The 18,152-nt window shown below is 38.2% G+C and overlaps 1 protein-coding gene across 8 annotated transcripts in view; it reads left to right on the top strand.

Annotated features, from left to right (window-relative positions):
• Positions 1-18,152, top strand: part of KLHL3 (kelch like family member 3) — a 385,747-nt gene that overhangs the window by 266,751 nt on the left and 100,844 nt on the right. For all 8 annotated transcript variants that reach the window (XM_074290824.1, XM_074290822.1, XM_074290821.1 and 5 more), the window contains 2 exons: positions 4,090-4,206; positions 6,904-7,053. In XM_074290824.1, the coding sequence (XP_074146925.1) occupies positions 4,090-4,206; positions 6,904-7,053 (267 nt within the window). The remainder of the gene's footprint in view (positions 1-4,089; positions 4,207-6,903; positions 7,054-18,152) is intronic.

Raw genomic sequence — 18,152 nt, forward strand, 5'->3', positions numbered from 1 at the left:
GAGTAAGTTTTTTATGGTTAAGTGTTAATTATTGATTACATTACGCAAAGCCAATAATGAAAGGTAAATGTTATACAAGGTTAAATGTTAGTGAATTTTGTTAGTTTACTTATGTCTTCTTTGTCAATTCTATGGACTGCTTGATTCCTGACTTGAAGCCATATAACATAGGCATTTAGGGCAATTCCTAGTTATACTTTAATCATCTTTTGGTTTCTAGATATACTGATCTTTTCTGAGTCTAAGTTGGTAAACACCATTATTTCTTGGATCTTTGGATTCTCTCCCATAGTGACAATGCTTTCTATAGTGTTTCTCTCCTTTATCATTTGTCTCAGTGAGAGATTAGTTTTAGTAGGACAGAAATATGCATGTGGAATCGTTTCTAGTTAACTTGCCCAAATTCCCCTTGTCACCAGATTTTTTAGATAATGTTTTAGTGCCAATCAAGCCAATTATAAATAATATAGGAAATAGTAGACCACTAATGAGAATCATAGAAGGAAATGTTGTTCCTGCATGAATGCTGTGCACATTTGATCTCAGTGCTGGGCTTTGCCAATCAGCTAAGAGATTGTGGCTCCCAACAGTCTAAGATAGTGTCATCTTCAGCTCCCCACTTTTTTGCATCCCCCATATACAGGTTGATGCGAAGGCTTGTCAACTTCACCCTTGGCATCATCTCTTGAATATGCCTCCTTCTCTTCTTTAACATTGGTCCTCACCACCTCATGCCCAGATTATTATGATAATCGACTGGTGGGTGAGGCAGCTCAAGTGTTTCTCCTCTCCAATTCACCCTTCACTCAGCTGTCGAAATGATCTTCTAGGAGTAATTAGGTGGCATAGTGGATAGAGCACCAGCCCTGAAGACAGAAGGACCTGAGTTCAAATTTGGTCTCAGACAATTAACACATCCTAGCTATGAGTTGAACAAGTCACTTAACCCCAATTGCCTCAGCAAAAAAAGAAAGAAAGAAATGATCTTCCTAAAGTCCAAGTCTGATCATGTCGCCTCTTTACCATTTCCAAACAAAATATTCCAATGATTCCTTGTTACCTTCCATATGAAATACAAAATCCTCTATTTGGATTCATTACTTTTCATGACCTTACTCTTGCCTCCTTCTTTTCTATTCTCCTTTGTTCTGGTTAGCTTTCTGGAGGTCATGGGATCAGTCTTTGTTTTAGCAGAATAATCACCACAAAAATAGTCAGGGATAAAATCCAAAGTCTTTATTGTCTCCTTCATAGTCTGTTTCCTTTACCTGAGGCCTAGCTAGCTTCCTAGAGGCCCTCTGGAATGGATCTTGGTTTCAGTACAGGAGGCAGGAGAGCCACCATGAGGGTCTCTATCTTGAAGTCTCTCTCTGGCTAAGTTTGTCTCCAGTTTATATACTCTATTACAATTACATCATTAGAGTATACTGAGTATAAACCAGTCATTAAATCACTAGGGAACCATTATTTGTTGTAAGATTAAATCAATCATACTGAACTAGAGAACTCACTCATAATGCCAGCTTGAAGCAAGCACCGTAATATTAAAATAGGACAGATGTTTGTCCTTGATGGGATGGACCTTGTAGATGGGATTGGAATTTTGCTTAGAATAAGCCTGTAGTCATCCAGGATAGGATTAGCAAAGCTAAGATTTAGTCTGCTGCTGCTGCCTTTCCTTCTTTCATCTTTTAGATGTCAGCTGAAGAAAGGTAAATACAACAACAATAGTCATTGGGCAAGTACTCTATAGAGAATCTTCCTCCCCTAAGATGGGAGACAGTTTGGGGTTAGGAAAACCCCAGAGTCATGAACCCAGCTAACCTAAAACACTCAGGACTGTCTGTAATACTTACTGGCTTAAAGGACAGTTATTCTGATATGTAAGGTTGGTTTTTCCCTGGTAGTTGATTTAAATTAATTATCTTATTTTTCTTTTACTGGGAATCTTTGTACCTTATTTTTTTCTTTGCTACTGGATTTTCTGTTTTAACTTCGTCCCTGTTGATGTTCTTTTTTCTTTCCAAAATGTTTTTGTCCCCATTACATTGATTAATATGCTATAATTTATTCAGCCATTTCCAAATGGTTGGCAATTCATCATCATCATATAGTATTTTAAGTTTTGTAAGATATTTTTAAATGTCTTATTTTATCTTCATAACAACTTTGTAGATACTAGATGTAGATGGCTTTATTATCCCCATTTTACAGATCAGGAAATTGAAATAGATCCGAATTAATTGGTTAGGCATCTAAGTTCTTTTTCCAATTTTTTCTATTTTAAAATTTAATATTTAAATTAATATGGTAACTACAATTGTTATACAGCTATGCCTTTATATCTTTGGAGGGTTTTTGGCTATCAAAAATCTTATTGATGCCTTTATTTTTCATTTCCTCCATTTCTGAATCTATCAGTGGCCTAATGGATAGAATGCTGGGCCTGGAGTCAGAAAGACTTGAATTCAAATTCATACTTAGATACTTCCTACCTGTGTTACCCTGGGCGAGTCACTCTGCCTCTGTTTCCTCAATTATAAAATAGGGATAATAATAGCATCTTCTCCTCTCCAGGTCATTGTGAAGGACAAATGAAAAATATCGTAAAGTACTTAGCACAATGACTGGCACATGGTAGATGCTTAATAAATCCATGTTCCCACTCCTCCTCTCTACTCAACAACTCATCTCTTGTAAAAAAAAATCATTTCAGCAAAGCTAATCAGTGACATAAGAATGATAGTATCTGCAATATTCTATATTTATAGGCCCCAATTTGCAAAGGAAGGGTATTTCCTCTCTCTTCTGGTACCAGACTTAGTCATTATAATTATAAATTGTTCAGTTTAATTCCCACCCCATACCCCACCATTTACATTGCCTTAATATGTATATTGTTTTCCTTGTTCTGTTTATTTCATTCTATATCAGCTTCATGACAGAACTTTGTAAAGAGCAGATCCCCTCAGGTTTAGTTAAATAGGAAGTGGGGAGTGAGAATAGAGTGATCAGGTTACTCTGGATGAGACCATAGTCACAGCCTTGCTCTCAAGCATGAGCTGTGCAATTTCAAATCCTGTTTCTTCTCCCTTTCTGATGATCTATTCAAAACACCCAAATGCTGAGCATGGGCCAGTGAAAACAGGATAGTTCCTTGTTTAAAAACTAAAACCCACACAATGCCTTTTGATGTAAAATGTAAATGATTACTTTTTTTTTTTTTTTTTTTTTAACTTATCCCACTAAAAGTATTTTCTTTTGATGGGAAAGCATTGGATTGGGAAGGATTGTGATCCTCATGAGGCCTCTCTGCTTCATCCAAATGGTTCTTTTGCCAATGTGTTGTTGGCTTAGTTCCCTTGATTGTTAGGAATATTTAAACCAGAAGTTTCAATGAAAAAATATGAGACCTTCTGGATTTGCCAGAAATGTCTTTGTGTGTATGTCTGTGTGTATATGTCACACAATATGCATGTGCATATATGTACCTGTTTTATAGTTGAATATGTCAATAATAAGACTAAGATTTTGTCCAACCAGTTGGACAAAGGTGAGACAAAAATAAATGAAATAGAGATAAGGTCAAATGTCAACATCGTTCAGCTTCACTGATATTTAGCTTTTTGAACAAAGACTAAGCAAAATGACCTGGTAGAGCTGATTTTTAGTCATCAGTAAATTTTCCTTATTTAAGAACTTGCATTGACTCACCAATGGCTAATCATTTCAAATTCAAAGCCTCCTGTAATCTGACCTGTTTTGCATAACCAGTTTATTTTCAATTACTGCTCCATAGGCACCCTTTACTTTAGCCACCTATTTCCTCACTGTCTCACTTCCCCCCATGCCATGCTTCTTCTAAATTTTACACTTTTGCTTATATTGCCCATAAGCCAAAGTTGTTTTCCTTTTTCATCTCTGTATATTAAATTGGACTCTTCCTTTAAAAGCCTCACTCAAAATCAACCTCCTCTATGTAATCTTCCCTATCTGTTCCACTTCACAATGGTCACGTCTTCCTCTGACCTCTTATAGTATTTATCCATGCCTGTATAACTCATATAACTATATTGTCTTTCTCTGTAGGTTTTTGAAGCTGTGATTTCCTGGATAAATTATGAGAAAGGAACCCGCTTGGAACACATGGCTAAGCTGATGGAACATGTCCGTCTTCCCCTCTTACCAAGAGATTATCTTGTCCAGGTTAGTGAGCCATGAGGAACAAACAGCTCACATGTTACCAGAATTTGCTGTAATAAAAATATTTTTTATTTTTTACTTTTTTTAGTTGAGTTTGAATTTTAGCTCTGCTAAATACTGTTATGTGTCATCTTAGACAAAGACTTTTAAGTTTTCCTGACCTTATTTTTCTCATCTGAAAAATGAAGACCAAATACTCTTTAAGGCCCCTTCCAACTTTGAGTGGTGTGGTGCTAAGAGCCTTAGGTATACACTTTTTCTCCCCAGTTAAGCCTTGAAACCAAAGCTGAATCAGCTGAGATTAAAGCACTTCCCCTGCCTCTGTGTTAAATGAGTGAGGTCAGGAAAGAGTCAAATTGAAAGTCCTTTAGTTTCAAAATTAATGGAAAAATAATGGTTAGGGGTGAAAAAGGAAGGGTTCATAAAAATGATTTGATGTTTAAAGATAGAAGCAATTGTCAATGCTAAAAAATTACCTATGCATAAAATTTTTGTAAAAATTTAATTAATTAATTAATTAATTAAAAGAAATGAATTCTTTTTTAATTCAGAGTTTTCTGAAATTATTGGTTCATATTATTGGTCCCCCAGTCCTATTGTGCATAATTTCCTTTTCTTCTTTTCTATTCTGCTTGTAGGTTACTTTGATGACTTCATTGTAGAGAAGTGTCTCTACTCTATGTTGTTGAGGAAAGGGTGTTTAAGAAAGTAAAATAATTCCTTATGATAAACTCTGAAGTTATCATTGGCTTTTCTGATCCAAACTCAATTTTTCCAAATGGCCTAGTGGTGATGTTCTAGTTTCTTTTTAAGCTGTTATTGGGTGCAGGATATCCTTATGTATCTGGCACTCCTTCAGCTCTCAGAGGTACTCCTCTAAGATACTTTTCCCACAACCAGATAGTTTGCCACTAACAGCCTTTGTTTAAGTCACAGAGACTTTCTTGTCTGAGTTGAAGAGTTCTCATCTCCCTGGGAAGCAGCATGTTCATTTTGAGATATTTGTCTTTGGCAATTAGGATGAGCTTTCTCTAGCTCTTCTTGGTATCAGAAAGAATTTAGTTTGGCTTTTCTTGTTCTTTGCATGTTGATTTTTCTATCTATTTTCTGTATGTTTTTCTATCCATTTGTCTGTCTGTTTAGGATATATGAAGTGTTTAGGGAGGAGTAGCACACTGATGTGAGGGTTTGCTGAGCCCTTTTCAGAGCTGTTCATCTACTTTTGGTGCTTGTCTAGGACCCAACTCTTATTTGTGGCTCCAAGAAGCTGCAGCACATGAAGTGGCCACAGCCCAGTAAAAATACCTCATCAAAGGGCTAAACCAGATGGAGAGTAAACAATAAGCCTAATCCTGTTGTTGAGTTAGGGGGGTGTCTAGTCCTGGCATGTGAAGACTTTCTTGACAGAATGGGCAAATGAGAACAATTTGTCCCAATGGTCACGCCCTGTGGAGAGCTTGGAGCTTGGCCAGACCCTGAAGATACCAGAGTCATCCTTCCAGACCATCACTAGTCATCCTGACTTTTATCCTAGTATTGGGCTCTGATAACTTCAGAAATGAGTTAGGCTGACAACCTTATGCAGCTCTGCATCACTTCTAATTCACATGCAAGTCAAAACATTACCCATCATCCATTATTTTACCTCAACAGTAGGATGTCATTGATCCTCTTCAAAAACAAAGGACAAGTAATAATAACTGCTTTTATCTGTCCATGTGTCCATCTCTTTGTCAACTGTTTCTTCTTACCCCTTTATACCCTTTATATTTACATTTTAACCAACTTCCAAGGGGATTTGTGAAAACTTGTAGTACAAAATAAGATTTAGTAGGGATAAAATAAAACAGAAATCCTCAAAAGAAAACAAGCAGAAATTATCACTAAGTACCTGAAATCAGCAAGTTGATATAGCTGTCCACTAAATTTTACCATAAGGTTTAGCAGTTAAGGTAGAAGAGGCATTTGTGGTTATCAGTTTCTAATGACAGAAGGCAGAGACCTTTATCCACAGAGATAATATATTTTTTTCAAATGTTATGTTGATGTTTTTTGTTTTGTCATCACAGATATTTTCTGCCATATTCCTCCACCTAAGCATTCCTTTTTATCTCTAGTAATAAAAATATGTTTAAACAAAAACAAGTACCAAATAGGCATGAGTAGCAGCATAGGTAATGCTTCATGTGCTTAATCTCCACTTTCCTCTGCTAGAAGAGCTATATGATTTATCATCTGTAATCTTGGACCCTGAATGATCTTTGTATTTAATCTACATAATAATGTATTGCTATCGTGAAAATATGCTCTCCGAAATTAAACTAAGGTGGAATTTATTACCTGGGAAAGAAACTTTTGATCTGAACCTTTTGAAATTAAAAAAAAAAAATGTACCTCAATGAAAAAAATGTCATCGAGGAGACTGAGATTCTATTTATTAAATGCCTACTTTGTACTTGTCTCTGTGCCACATACTAGGGATGGGTACAAAAACAAAAGTAGAAACAGTTCCTACACTGAAAGAGCTTATTTTCTAACTAGGAAAGAAACTACATCTACATCTACATATATGTGTGTGTGTGTGTGTGTGTGTGTGTGTGTATACATACACATAGAAAATCTAAGTATTATATGAATGAATGTTATGTTTAATACAAGTATAGAACTGCTCCAACCCAATTTATGTATTGCTACCTCTAGACAGTTGAAGAAGAAGCTTTGATTAAGAACAACAACACATGTAAAGACTTCCTCATTGAAGCTATGAAGTACCACTTACTGCCTTTGGATCAGAGGCTGTTGATAAAAAACCCAAGGACTAAGCCAAGAACTCCAGTCAGCCTGCCTAAGGTAAGAAGCTGCTCGTTTTCATTGAGAACCACTCTTGCTCTGTCCTGTCATTGCTGGGTCAAGGAGTGTAACTTCAAATTCTCAACCTCTATATAGCCAGCTCCCTCTGATTTCCATGCTTATAAGGTGACTATAAGGTTAGATGATTCTGAAAAGTTAGGAGCCTGCAAGTTTGAGATAGGAAAGCGGGAACTGTAAAATTCTCTGTGAATACCTAACAAATCAATGTGAATAATAATAACAATAATAGACATTTACATAATTCTTCAAAACTTGTAAGATGCCTTTAATGTATTATCTTATTTGAACCCCACAACTTATCTGTATAGTGGGCACTGTTATTCTTATTCTCTTTATACAGGTGAGAAAGTTGAGACCCAAAGAGGTAATCACATAGCTGGTGTTAGAGATGGGATTTGAATCTTGATCCTTCTGACTCCAAGTTCAGAAGTTATTCACCATATCACATTGTCCTAGCTAATCTATCCAAGATAATCATAACATCACATATTTTGAACTAACTCTTAGAAGTAATCTCCTCATTTTATAGGTGAAAGAACTGAGGCCTGGAGAAGTAAAGACAATTCCTCTACCTCTAAATCCAGTACTCTTTTCACTTTTTGTTTTTTTAACTTTTCATGCTGCTTTAGATCCTATTATAAGTAATGTTTCATAAATTTTATGGTACAGTATACATCTGAACTTTTATGATTAATATGATTATTATTTCAATTAAGACTGGAATGAAAAGTTTTGTAGATAATGCTTTTTTTTTTTTTTTTTTTTTTTTTTTAGCTTATTGATTAAACCACATTCTTCCCTCTGGCTGACAGTTTTTTAGTCATTTTATTGCGCATTACCATCTCCCCTTGGAAAATAAAAGATGAGGCAATTCATACAAGATCACTTACTCCTTGTCTGCATACCCAGGCAAAGGTTTGGTGTCTCAAAGGAGACATTAGGATTCACTGTGGATTGTAGGGATCTCTCCCAATACCAGGAATCAAGATAATTAGAAGTGGATAGTGTCAAGATGATAAGATAAGTTCAGTTTCTCTTTGATAATGATGACCCAGAACTGTATATGGGCTCATCTACATCACCTTGTGTCTAAGCCTTGCTTTTTAAAAAATTGATAATTTAATTCTTACTTCACTTTTATTTCTAAGTATTTCCCTCGTATTCTTGTCCTGCAAGTTCTCTCTTGTAACAGAATTAAAAAACATCCCTGTGAAATATTACTCCCTTATCTTCAATCTCTTTCTATATCCTGGCTCCTTCTTTGCTATCTACAAACACATTTTATGAGTCCTTCATCCTTAAGAAACTCTTACTTGGTGGTACCATCCCCATTAGCTGCAAAGAAAGAGAGGAACTTCTTTTTTTTTTTAACTTCTCGAGAAAGCTATCTATAATTTGTGCCTCTATTTCTCTGCTTCTCATTCCTTTTTTATTTTCTGAAGTTTCATTTCCTTCTTTCATAATTCAACTGACACTACTCTCTCCAAAGTTACCAGACTTAATGACCTTCTCTCAGTATTCAGCCTTCTTCAACTCTTGGCAACATTTTAAATTGGATCATCTTCTCCTCTTCATCTATCCTCAATAGGTTTTCATGATACTACTCCCTCCTGGTTCTTTTAGTATCTGTCTGCCTGACTGTTCCTTCTTAGTCTCCTTTTTATCCATGCCATATTCACTGACTGTGGGAATTCCTCATAGCCTTATCTTGAATCTTCTTCTATTGTTTCTTTCTTTGAGGCTGGATTTAAACTTCTTGACTCTAAATCTGGGCCTCATCTTCTTGCTCCTATATTATCTTATTTGGTGATCTTATAAGTCCTAATGAGTTCATTGATCATTTCAATGCAGATGATTCCAGATCTCTATTTCTAGAACTAGTTTCTCTTCTGAGCTCTATCTTACATCACCAGCTGCCTCTGTACATCCTCAATTGGATGTCCTGTAGATATTTCAAACTCAACGTATCTAAAGCAGAGTGCATTATTTTCCCCCTATTTTCCTTTGTTGCCATTTTCCTATAATACCTGAGGGCTCCACCATCCTCTCAGTCAATCTGACCCACAACCTCAATGAGTGTCATTCTTACCTCTTTACTTAAATGTTTTCTCACCCTTACAACATCTTCTCTCCACTCACACAACTACCACCTTAGGTAATCCCCTTCTCTCTTCTTCCTTAGATTATTGTAACAGCCTTCTATCCAGTCTCCCTGCCTCAAGTCTCTCTCCATTTCATTCCATTCTTCACTCAGTCACCATGGTGATTTTCAGAATGTCTAGCCATGTCATCTTCTTATATTAGCTGCTTGTTAACTCTCTTGGCATGGAAAGCCTCTCTCTATGAATGCTATAATGCACTTCTTTAAATCTGATACTCTTGTTTCCTGTCTCTACTTCTATTGGCTTTTTCTTAAGCCTATACTACTCTTTCCTATCACCTCTGCTGCTGGAACTCTATCTTCCCAGAAATCAGCAGGAGTCAGGATCACTAAATGTCTTTATTCTAGATCTTTTCCGTCGCCTCCAACGCCAGGTCACGAGTGCGAGAGAGCGCGAGTTCCACCACCCAAGTTTCTCTTCCTCCTCCCACACAAGTCACTTCCCCCTCTTTGTCCCACCAATCAAGTCAGCACAGAACAGCTGGGGAGGGTCAACCTTCAAATAAGTTAATAGGGAACTGTCCAATTGGCAATTAGTCTCACGTGCTTCATTATCCAAGTGCATTGCCCAGTTCTAGCCCTTTACATCTCCTGCTTTCTTTTGTTTTAGACCACAGGTGGTCGCGCCATCCCTAACTTTTCAGGGAGGTGAGAACCCCAAAAAGGAGGTGATCACGCCCCCCCCCCCGACTTCTCAGGAGGGGAGATGAAAGCACTAAAAAGGAGATAATCACGCCCTCCCTGACATCTCAGGAAGGGAGATGAAAAGCACCAAAGAGAAGTGGGGATTTGCTAGCGGGTTTCTGGATTGAAGGGCCTTATTAGAGACAAGTATGCACAAACCCATCAACATGGGAGTTATTACACAAGCACATAGCAATAACGCAGAGGCTATTAGTGGTGACTCTCCCCACAGTCAGTGCAGACTCGATGTGGTGTAACAAACAGGAATTGTACATGCAAGTAGTGATATAACAAACAATATAAATCAACATGGTATTGTAAGAGATTTCCAGAAGTCCTAGAAGGAGGGTATGTAAACACCAGACACACATACCCCTTCTTCAGCAACCAAGAGATAGTCCAAAACCAATCTATTGTCCATTGCTTCACTGTTAGGGAATCCAATGATCCCCACAAGTTTTTGAAGTCCCACATCAGTCTTTTTATATGTTAGGGAATCCAATGATCCCCACAAGGTTTTGAAGTCCAGCAACAGTCTTATGATGCCTCAGAGAATCCAATGATTCCTGAGGACTTTCAGTCCTACAATAGCCTTATGATGTCTCAGAGAATCCAATGATTCCTGAGGACTTTCAGTCCTATAATAGTCTTATGATGTCTCAGAAAATCCAGTGATTCCTGAGGATTTTCAAGTCCAACAGTTTTTGATGTCCATGGGTCAAACGCCATAACTGCCAGGTTCTTTCAGTGGTGGGCACAGTCAGCAACGGAACCACCTGATGTTTCTTGGGTCTTCTTCTTCGTTTCAAGGGTCTGCTCTGTCTCTCTCCAATGGACAAGGCAAATACGGCTCGTTGGCACCCATCTGATTCCTTCTCCATCTGTAGAGATACAAGCCAACCTTCTCCCCCAAGCAGTTAACCTATCTGGTCCCTTCCATTCACCACTTTCTGGGTCTCTCCACATCACTTGGCGATTATCTAAAGATAGTAGAGCTGCTCGCACTGGACACTGCCCTTCTGGTGGGTTATAAAACCTGTCTGCTGGAGCCAGTGCATCTTTGTCAAAAATTAAAAAATTAATGGTATAGAGAACTAAATTTAGAAGTTCTCTAGGGTTACCCGTGGCTCCCCCTTTCTTTTGTTTTTGGAGGAGTGTCTTAATATCTCTGTTTCTTCTCTCTACTATTGCCTGCCCTTGAGGATTAAAGGGTATGCCCGTGGTATGTAAAATCTTATACTGCACACAAAAGTGTGTAAAATGTTTAGAAGTATATGCAGGTCCATTGTCTGTTTTTATTGTTTGTGGCACACCCATAATTGCAAATGCTTGTATAAGGAATTCAGTTACCACTTGGGCTGTCTCTTTTGCTGTTGGCATTGCAAATGTGAATCCTGAAAAGGTGTCTACCACAACGTGGATAAAAGACAGAAGACCAAAAGATTTATAATGGGTCACATCCATTTGCCAAATTTCATTAGGTCTCAAACCACGAGGGTTCTTCCCTGGAGGGAGTGTAGGAGCATGGAAAGGAAGGGAAGCTGTACAGGCTTTTACCATGCTCCTAGCTTCTTCTTTTGTTATTCCAAACTGCAAACGTAAAGCTCGGGCAGCCTGATGATATTTAGAATGAGGTTCTTGTGCTTCTTGAAATAAAGGAGTACTGGCCAGCATGGTTAGAAAGCTATCTGCCTTTGAATTACCATCAAAAATAGGACCTGGAAGTCCACTATGTGATTGGACATGCAAAATATAAATCTTACCTGGATGCTTTCTCACTTGCTCTTGAAGCTCTTAAAAGAGCTGATATATAGTGGAGGCTACAAATTTTATTTGGGCTGTGGCAATTCTTTGTACCACACTTACTGAATAGGCCGAATCAGATATTATATTTATGTCTCCCGGATAATAAGCAAGAGCTAGAATGATTGCATACAATTCATTCTGCTGAGTGTACTGAAAAGGAGTTCTAATTACTCTCTTTATAGTTAAGTCACAAGAATACACAGCCCAAATATTATGTTTGGATGCATCTGTAAAGATAGTTGGTCCTTTAAGAGGAACTTTAGAAACCTTTTCTTCAAGAATCCATTGCCAATTATGTAACAGTCTGGTTATCTTTAATGGAGACCCGTGTGCAAAATTTGGAGCCATGGTTAATAAAATTTGCCACTCTGGGATGGTTTCACAGCACACATTAACTTGTGCATTAGTATAAAAGGTGTATATCTTGTCAGGTCTTGTCCCAGATAATTGTACTGCTCGTTTAATGGCCTTTAATAAAATTCTAGCCACAAGCACTGGGTAAGGAATAAGGCTTTGTTCTGGTTGTGCTGGGAGGTTCATCCACTCTATCACACTGTCTCCTTGATGAAGGACTGCTGTGGGTGCCTCTTCTGAGGCAAAAACTGATATTTCCAAGGGTTTTTGAGTGACTCTTTCAACCACATTGGATAAAGCCAGTTCAACTTGTCTCAAAGCCTCTTGAGCTTTTTTTGTAAGCTGGCGTGGTGAATTTAAAGCACTGTCTCCCCTTAAAATGTCATATAATGGTTGCAATTGACAGGTAGTCAAGCCTAGCACAGGACGCATCCATTGGATATCTCCTATCAATTTCTGGAAGTCATTTAAGGTGTTTAGCTTCTCTGTTCTTAAGGAGAGTTTTTGTACTGTAAGCACCTTAGGATATACTTCATATCCTAAATATTGAAAAGGAGCATGTCTTTGAATCTTTTCTGAAGCTATGTGCAATTTATAATTCCTTAGTGTTTCTATGGTTTTTTGTAGACATGCTTCTAACATTTGTTCCTCAGGTGCACATCCCAATATATCATCCATGTAATATAATAACATTACTTTTGGAAATGCTTTTCTTACTGGAGTAAGAGCATCAGCAACATACATTTGACACATAGTAGGGCTGTTATTCATTCCCTGTGGCAAAACTGTCCATTCATATCTTTGATAAGGCTCAGCTAAGATAATGCTGGGCACTGAAAAGGCAAATCTTTCCATATCCTCCTTATCTAGAGGGATAGAATAGAAACAATCCTTAATGTCTATAATCCACAGAGGCCATTCTCTAGGCAACTGAGTAGGAGATGGAAGTCCAGGTTGAAGAGTTTCCATAGTTTCCGTCGGTTCATTTACTTTTCTTAAATCAGTCAACATTCTCCATTTTCCAGATTTCTTTTTTACAGCAAATACTGGGTAATTCCAAGGACTTAGAGAAGGTTGTAAGTGTCCTTGGTCAAGTTGTTCCTGTACTATATCTAGTAAGGCCTGAATTTTATTGTACCTAAGGGCCACTGTTCTATCCACACTGGTGTATCAGTTTTCCATTGGATAGGAACAGGGGAAAGTGTTGGCAGGCCTTCAACAGCAGCCCTGCCTAAAAAACCTAAGTACTCATTTTTAACTCTAATTGTTGTAAAATGTCTCTTCCCCACAGATTGATGGGGATTTTTTCAACTATAAAAGGAGTAAAAACTCCTGTTTCACCTTCAAATACCCATCTTAAAAGGGGTGCTGCTATTGATCTTCCTACCCCAGACATGTAGGTGTCTGCCTTAGTCTTTGGCCAGTGACTGGGCCAGTTGGCACCTCTAATGACTGTGTGATCTGCACCTGTGTCCACCAGTCCTTCTAATGCTATGCCATTTATATAGATGGTGAGCATAGGTCGGTCAGCTGTCACAGCTGCTGTCTAGTATATTCCTGGGTTTTTCTGCTTGAAGTCAGAATGTGGGCAACTATCACCAGGTTGCTTATTAGGGGTCTGTATCGATAAACCCAATGCTACTACTTCCCCTGGTTGATAAGTCACACATTGTCTCCCTGTGTTAGTGACTGGGATATTATCTACACATTCCCCAGTTTCCCACATCAGTGTATGAATGAACAAATGAACACTGTCTTGTAAGTACTCTCAGGAGGTGAAATGGTCAAGCCTACTGTGCCTGGAGGCAAGGGATCCATAGGTTGGAGAGGAACAGATTTCACCTCTCCAGGGGGTATCTCAATTGTTCCAGCTGCATACAACTCTATCCTCCCTAATTGTAGTCCCTTTCTCCCATCATGTTGCTTCCTGGCTGACTGATTGTGTAATCCCTTTCTCCCCCTCAGATGGCTTCCTGGCTGAATGGTCATGTCTGGGTATTGGACTTGGAGGCACTCTCTGGGTGTGGCATTGGCTGCCATCATGCCCCAAGTGTTTTTTGCCTGGGGCCCTGGAGCTGGGCCCCTCATCCCGTTTCCCTGAATCAGTCTACACCCTGAGGCCCAATGGAGTCCTCTGTTGCATTTTGGACATGGGGTTTTGGGTCTTGTTCTCCCAGCCTGTCTTCTCACTCTGTCTCTATGCCAACATTGAGCTTTCAAATGGCCTACTTTACCGCATTGAAAGCATTGACGAGTCTCTCTGGAAACCCCTTGCCAAAAGGGATCCTGTCTCCCCATGTTGGGATCTTGGGAAGTCTGCATCATAGCCTGGCTATAAAAGGTATTTGTGCCCATTGTGGCACAGCGTCTTATGATCTCCTCTAAAGGAGCATCCCTATGTAGTCCTAGTATAATCCTTCTACAAACCTCATTGGCATTGTCTCTAGCAAGTTGCCTCACCAAAGTGTCTGTTACTTCATTTTCACCATTAGTCTGTATGACAGCTGTCTGCAAACGTGCCACAAAATCAGCAAAAGGTTCATTTGGTCCCTGTACAATTTTTGTGTAGGTCTCACCCTTGTCATTTTTACTGGGGAGAGAAGCCCATGCTTTGATAGCAGCAGCAGCAATTTGCTCAAATGCTGTTATGGAGTAATTAATCTGTACCAAAGTATCTGCATAAGAACCTACACCTGTTAGTAGGTCATAGGTGATGGAAGTATTAACTGCACTTTGACTATTTTGTTGGGCTTGAATCCTACAGAGCTCAGTAAATTCAGAAAACTACAACAAATTTTGTCCAGGTTCTAAGCACACCTTTGCAATGACTTTCCAGTCATTAGGGGTTAAAGTTTCATAAGCCAAATTGTGTATTAACATCTTAACATAATTTGATGTAGCCCCAAAGACAATGCAAGATTTTTTCAGGTTTTTAAGGACATCCATATTAAAAGGAGCATATCTTCTACTCTCTTGACCTGCAGAATTATACTGTTGAATCACGGGAAAAATTTGAAGTTTGAAATCATTATCTACTTCTTTTTCATTTTCAATTGCTTCAATAAGCCCTCTTTCTAATCTAGTTACAGGAGTGGGCAGTTGTTGGGGGGGGGGCGCTGATGATGTCACCGCCCCTCCCACTACTCCTCCTCCCTCAGTCCCTGAAGGTGGAGTTGATGTGGGCTGATCAATAATCTGCTCTCTAGGTGGGGTTGAAATTTCTTCCAGACAATCAGATTCTACACACTCAGATTCCTCATTCAAATCCCCTTGCCCTCTGGCAGTGTCCTGAGTTTGCCTATCTTCTATCTTTTGTTCCTCAGGCTTCCTTCTCTGTGCCTTTTTAGAACTCTTCCTTCTCCTAAACTCTGCTCGATAGCTTAAATCTAATAGAATAACGTTGTATAGATAAAATACCTCTGGGAAAATTGGACAAAGCCTATTTTTTGAGTAAAATTCTTTCATTTCAAGTCCTACTAGCTTCCATTTATCTATACGTAGTTTTTCTTCATTTAAGAACTAAAGGGACGTGCGACTCAATGAGTGTAAGAGATTATTCATTTGTGGGATGGTAACAAGTAAACTTTTCTCATCAGTTTTCTTAATTATATCCTCTATAGCATTGCTAGATGAGGGCAGGGGCTGGGGTTGGAGCAGGGTCAGCTGAGGCCCAGGATTTACCTAACATCTGCCCTATCTCAGTTACTAGAGATTGCTGGTTTAGTCCTTAACAAGGTAAGTTCCTTATTTCTATTAGAATATCCACCTAATCTCCTGGTCACCAGAGGACTTCGGTGGAAGTAGGGTGCCAGCCACATGTTGGACGCCAAATGCTGGAACTCTGTCTTCCCAGAAATCAGCAGGAGTCAGGATCACTAAATGTCTTTATTTTAGCTCTTTTCGGTCGCCTCCAACACCAAGTCACGAGTGCGAGAGATCATGAGTTCCACCACCCAAGTTTCTCTTCCTCCTCCCACACAAGTCACTTCCCCCTCTTTGTCCCACCAATCAAGTCAACACAGAACAGCTGGGGAGGGTCAACCTTCAAACAAGTTAATAGGGAACCGTCCAATTGGCAATTAGTCTCACGTGCTTCATTATCCAAGTGCATTGCCCAGTTCTAGCCCTTTACACTCTGCCTTTTGTTTTCTTGACTTCCTTTATAACATAATTAAATCACATTTATTCCAGAAGACCTTTCTGGGTCCCCCAAATGCTAATGTCTTTCCCTCCTGGATTGTCTTCAATTTCCTCTGTAGGTATCTTATATGTACCCAGTCATTTATATCTTGTCTTCTACACTGGAAATCCTTTGGAGCAAGGATGGGGTTTTTGCTTTACTTTGTATCATCAGCACTTAGCAGAGTGCCTGGTACATACCAAGCCCCTACAGAATGCTTCTTCTTGTTATTAGGAAAAAAAAAAAATCAGTTGAGCCAAACTTAACATCTCAACAGAATCTGACAATATATGCAATGCTCCACACCCACAGTGCAGAGATCTTTCAAAGAAGGGAGGAAAATTTTGCCATGTTTCTTTTACTTGGCCTTACTTTTGCAAATCTGTGATTAGCATCTTTGAGAGGCAGCATGGTGCAGTTGAAAGACTGACAAGAATATGGAGATCTCAGTTTGAGTCCAACTTCAGCACTTCCTTGCTATGTAAACCACAGGCAAAACATGCTCTTTGAATCTCAGTTTCTTTAACTGTAAGATGGGATAATTATTCTGGCACTATCAACTTTGTAACTTGGTTGTGGAAGAAAATATTTTGAAAACCTTAAATATAATAATACAAATTATATATGACACAAATGGAAATGTTATTTATCCATCTGCTATTTTGTGTTGCTGAATTAGTTTGTACTTATGTAAGAAAGCAAGCATTCTGATTTCTGACTATATTTATAGCCCAAGCCCAGCCTGAAATTCTCCAGTTTGCCTAAGCTACAGTTGTCCTAACCCCATTCCATACCTCATATATGGAAGGCACATGGCCTTTATTTCTCTAGAAATTAAGACTTATCTTCATATGAAAGATAAATATGAAATTTGAAGAATACTGAGGATCTGCTTTCTCTATTCCCTCTCAAAATATCCCCTTTCTTTGCATGTACTTGGTTAAAGACATGCAGGACTCAGAAAGTAGATTCTATTGAATATGGAGCAGGCTTTGTAGGTGTGGGGAAGCTCTTTTATTACTTCTTCCCGTGACAAGTCTTTGTTCTTGTCAAAAGAAACATCTTTTACAATTCCAGTTTATGCCCATGCTTAGACTGAGCACCTAGAGAATCCTTTGTAGATACCAAGATTACATTTGAAAAAGAGCTTATTGACATTTCTGGATACTAAGGTCAACTTTTTTTGCCTTTTTTTTTTCTTAAGAAGCAGATTTTTCTTTCTTTTCCTTTAAAAAAAAAAATCTGTAGAGAACTGTGGCTACATCTCCATGAAGGATTCTTAACATGTTTCCCCCAAATGGTCTTGTTTTCCATTGCTTAGGTAAAACATTAGTACTAATACTAATGAAGTTCTTTTATTGTTGGAACTACAATGGTATCTGATAGTCTTTGAACTTCCAACTTTCATTTTTGTTTAATGAAAACATTCTCGGCAAATGCTTTTGCTCTGGTTTGTCTTGCTCTGATCCAAGAATTTCAATTCTAGTGTCAACAGTACAAGTAATGAAAAAAAGAACCAACTTTGTATTCCTGGTAAAATCCAAATTGATTATCTAAAAATTTTGTTATATTGGTATATTTTCTTCTAATATTATATTATTTAAAAATTTGGGGATAGGAATAGTTTTTCCAACTTCTTTTTCTCCCTTTCTTTCCTAATCTCTCTGTGAGAAGGCGATTAATAAATTGGTTTTCTGTTTTATTTCTCTTTGACTTAGGTACCAGGATTGTTTTTGTATCATAGGGGATTTAGCAACATCCTTTCTTTTCCTATGTTTGCATATAGTTTATATAATATACAAATTAACTTTTAAAAATTTTTGTTAGAATTATTTGGAAGTATAAAATAATTTTTCCCCTTTGAAAGTTTATTTCAAATTTCTAAAAATTTTA

This window comes from Sminthopsis crassicaudata, chromosome 2 (assembly GCF_048593235.1).
Source record: "Sminthopsis crassicaudata isolate SCR6 chromosome 2, ASM4859323v1, whole genome shotgun sequence".
NCBI classification, from domain to species: Eukaryota; Metazoa; Chordata; class Mammalia; order Dasyuromorphia; family Dasyuridae; genus Sminthopsis; species Sminthopsis crassicaudata.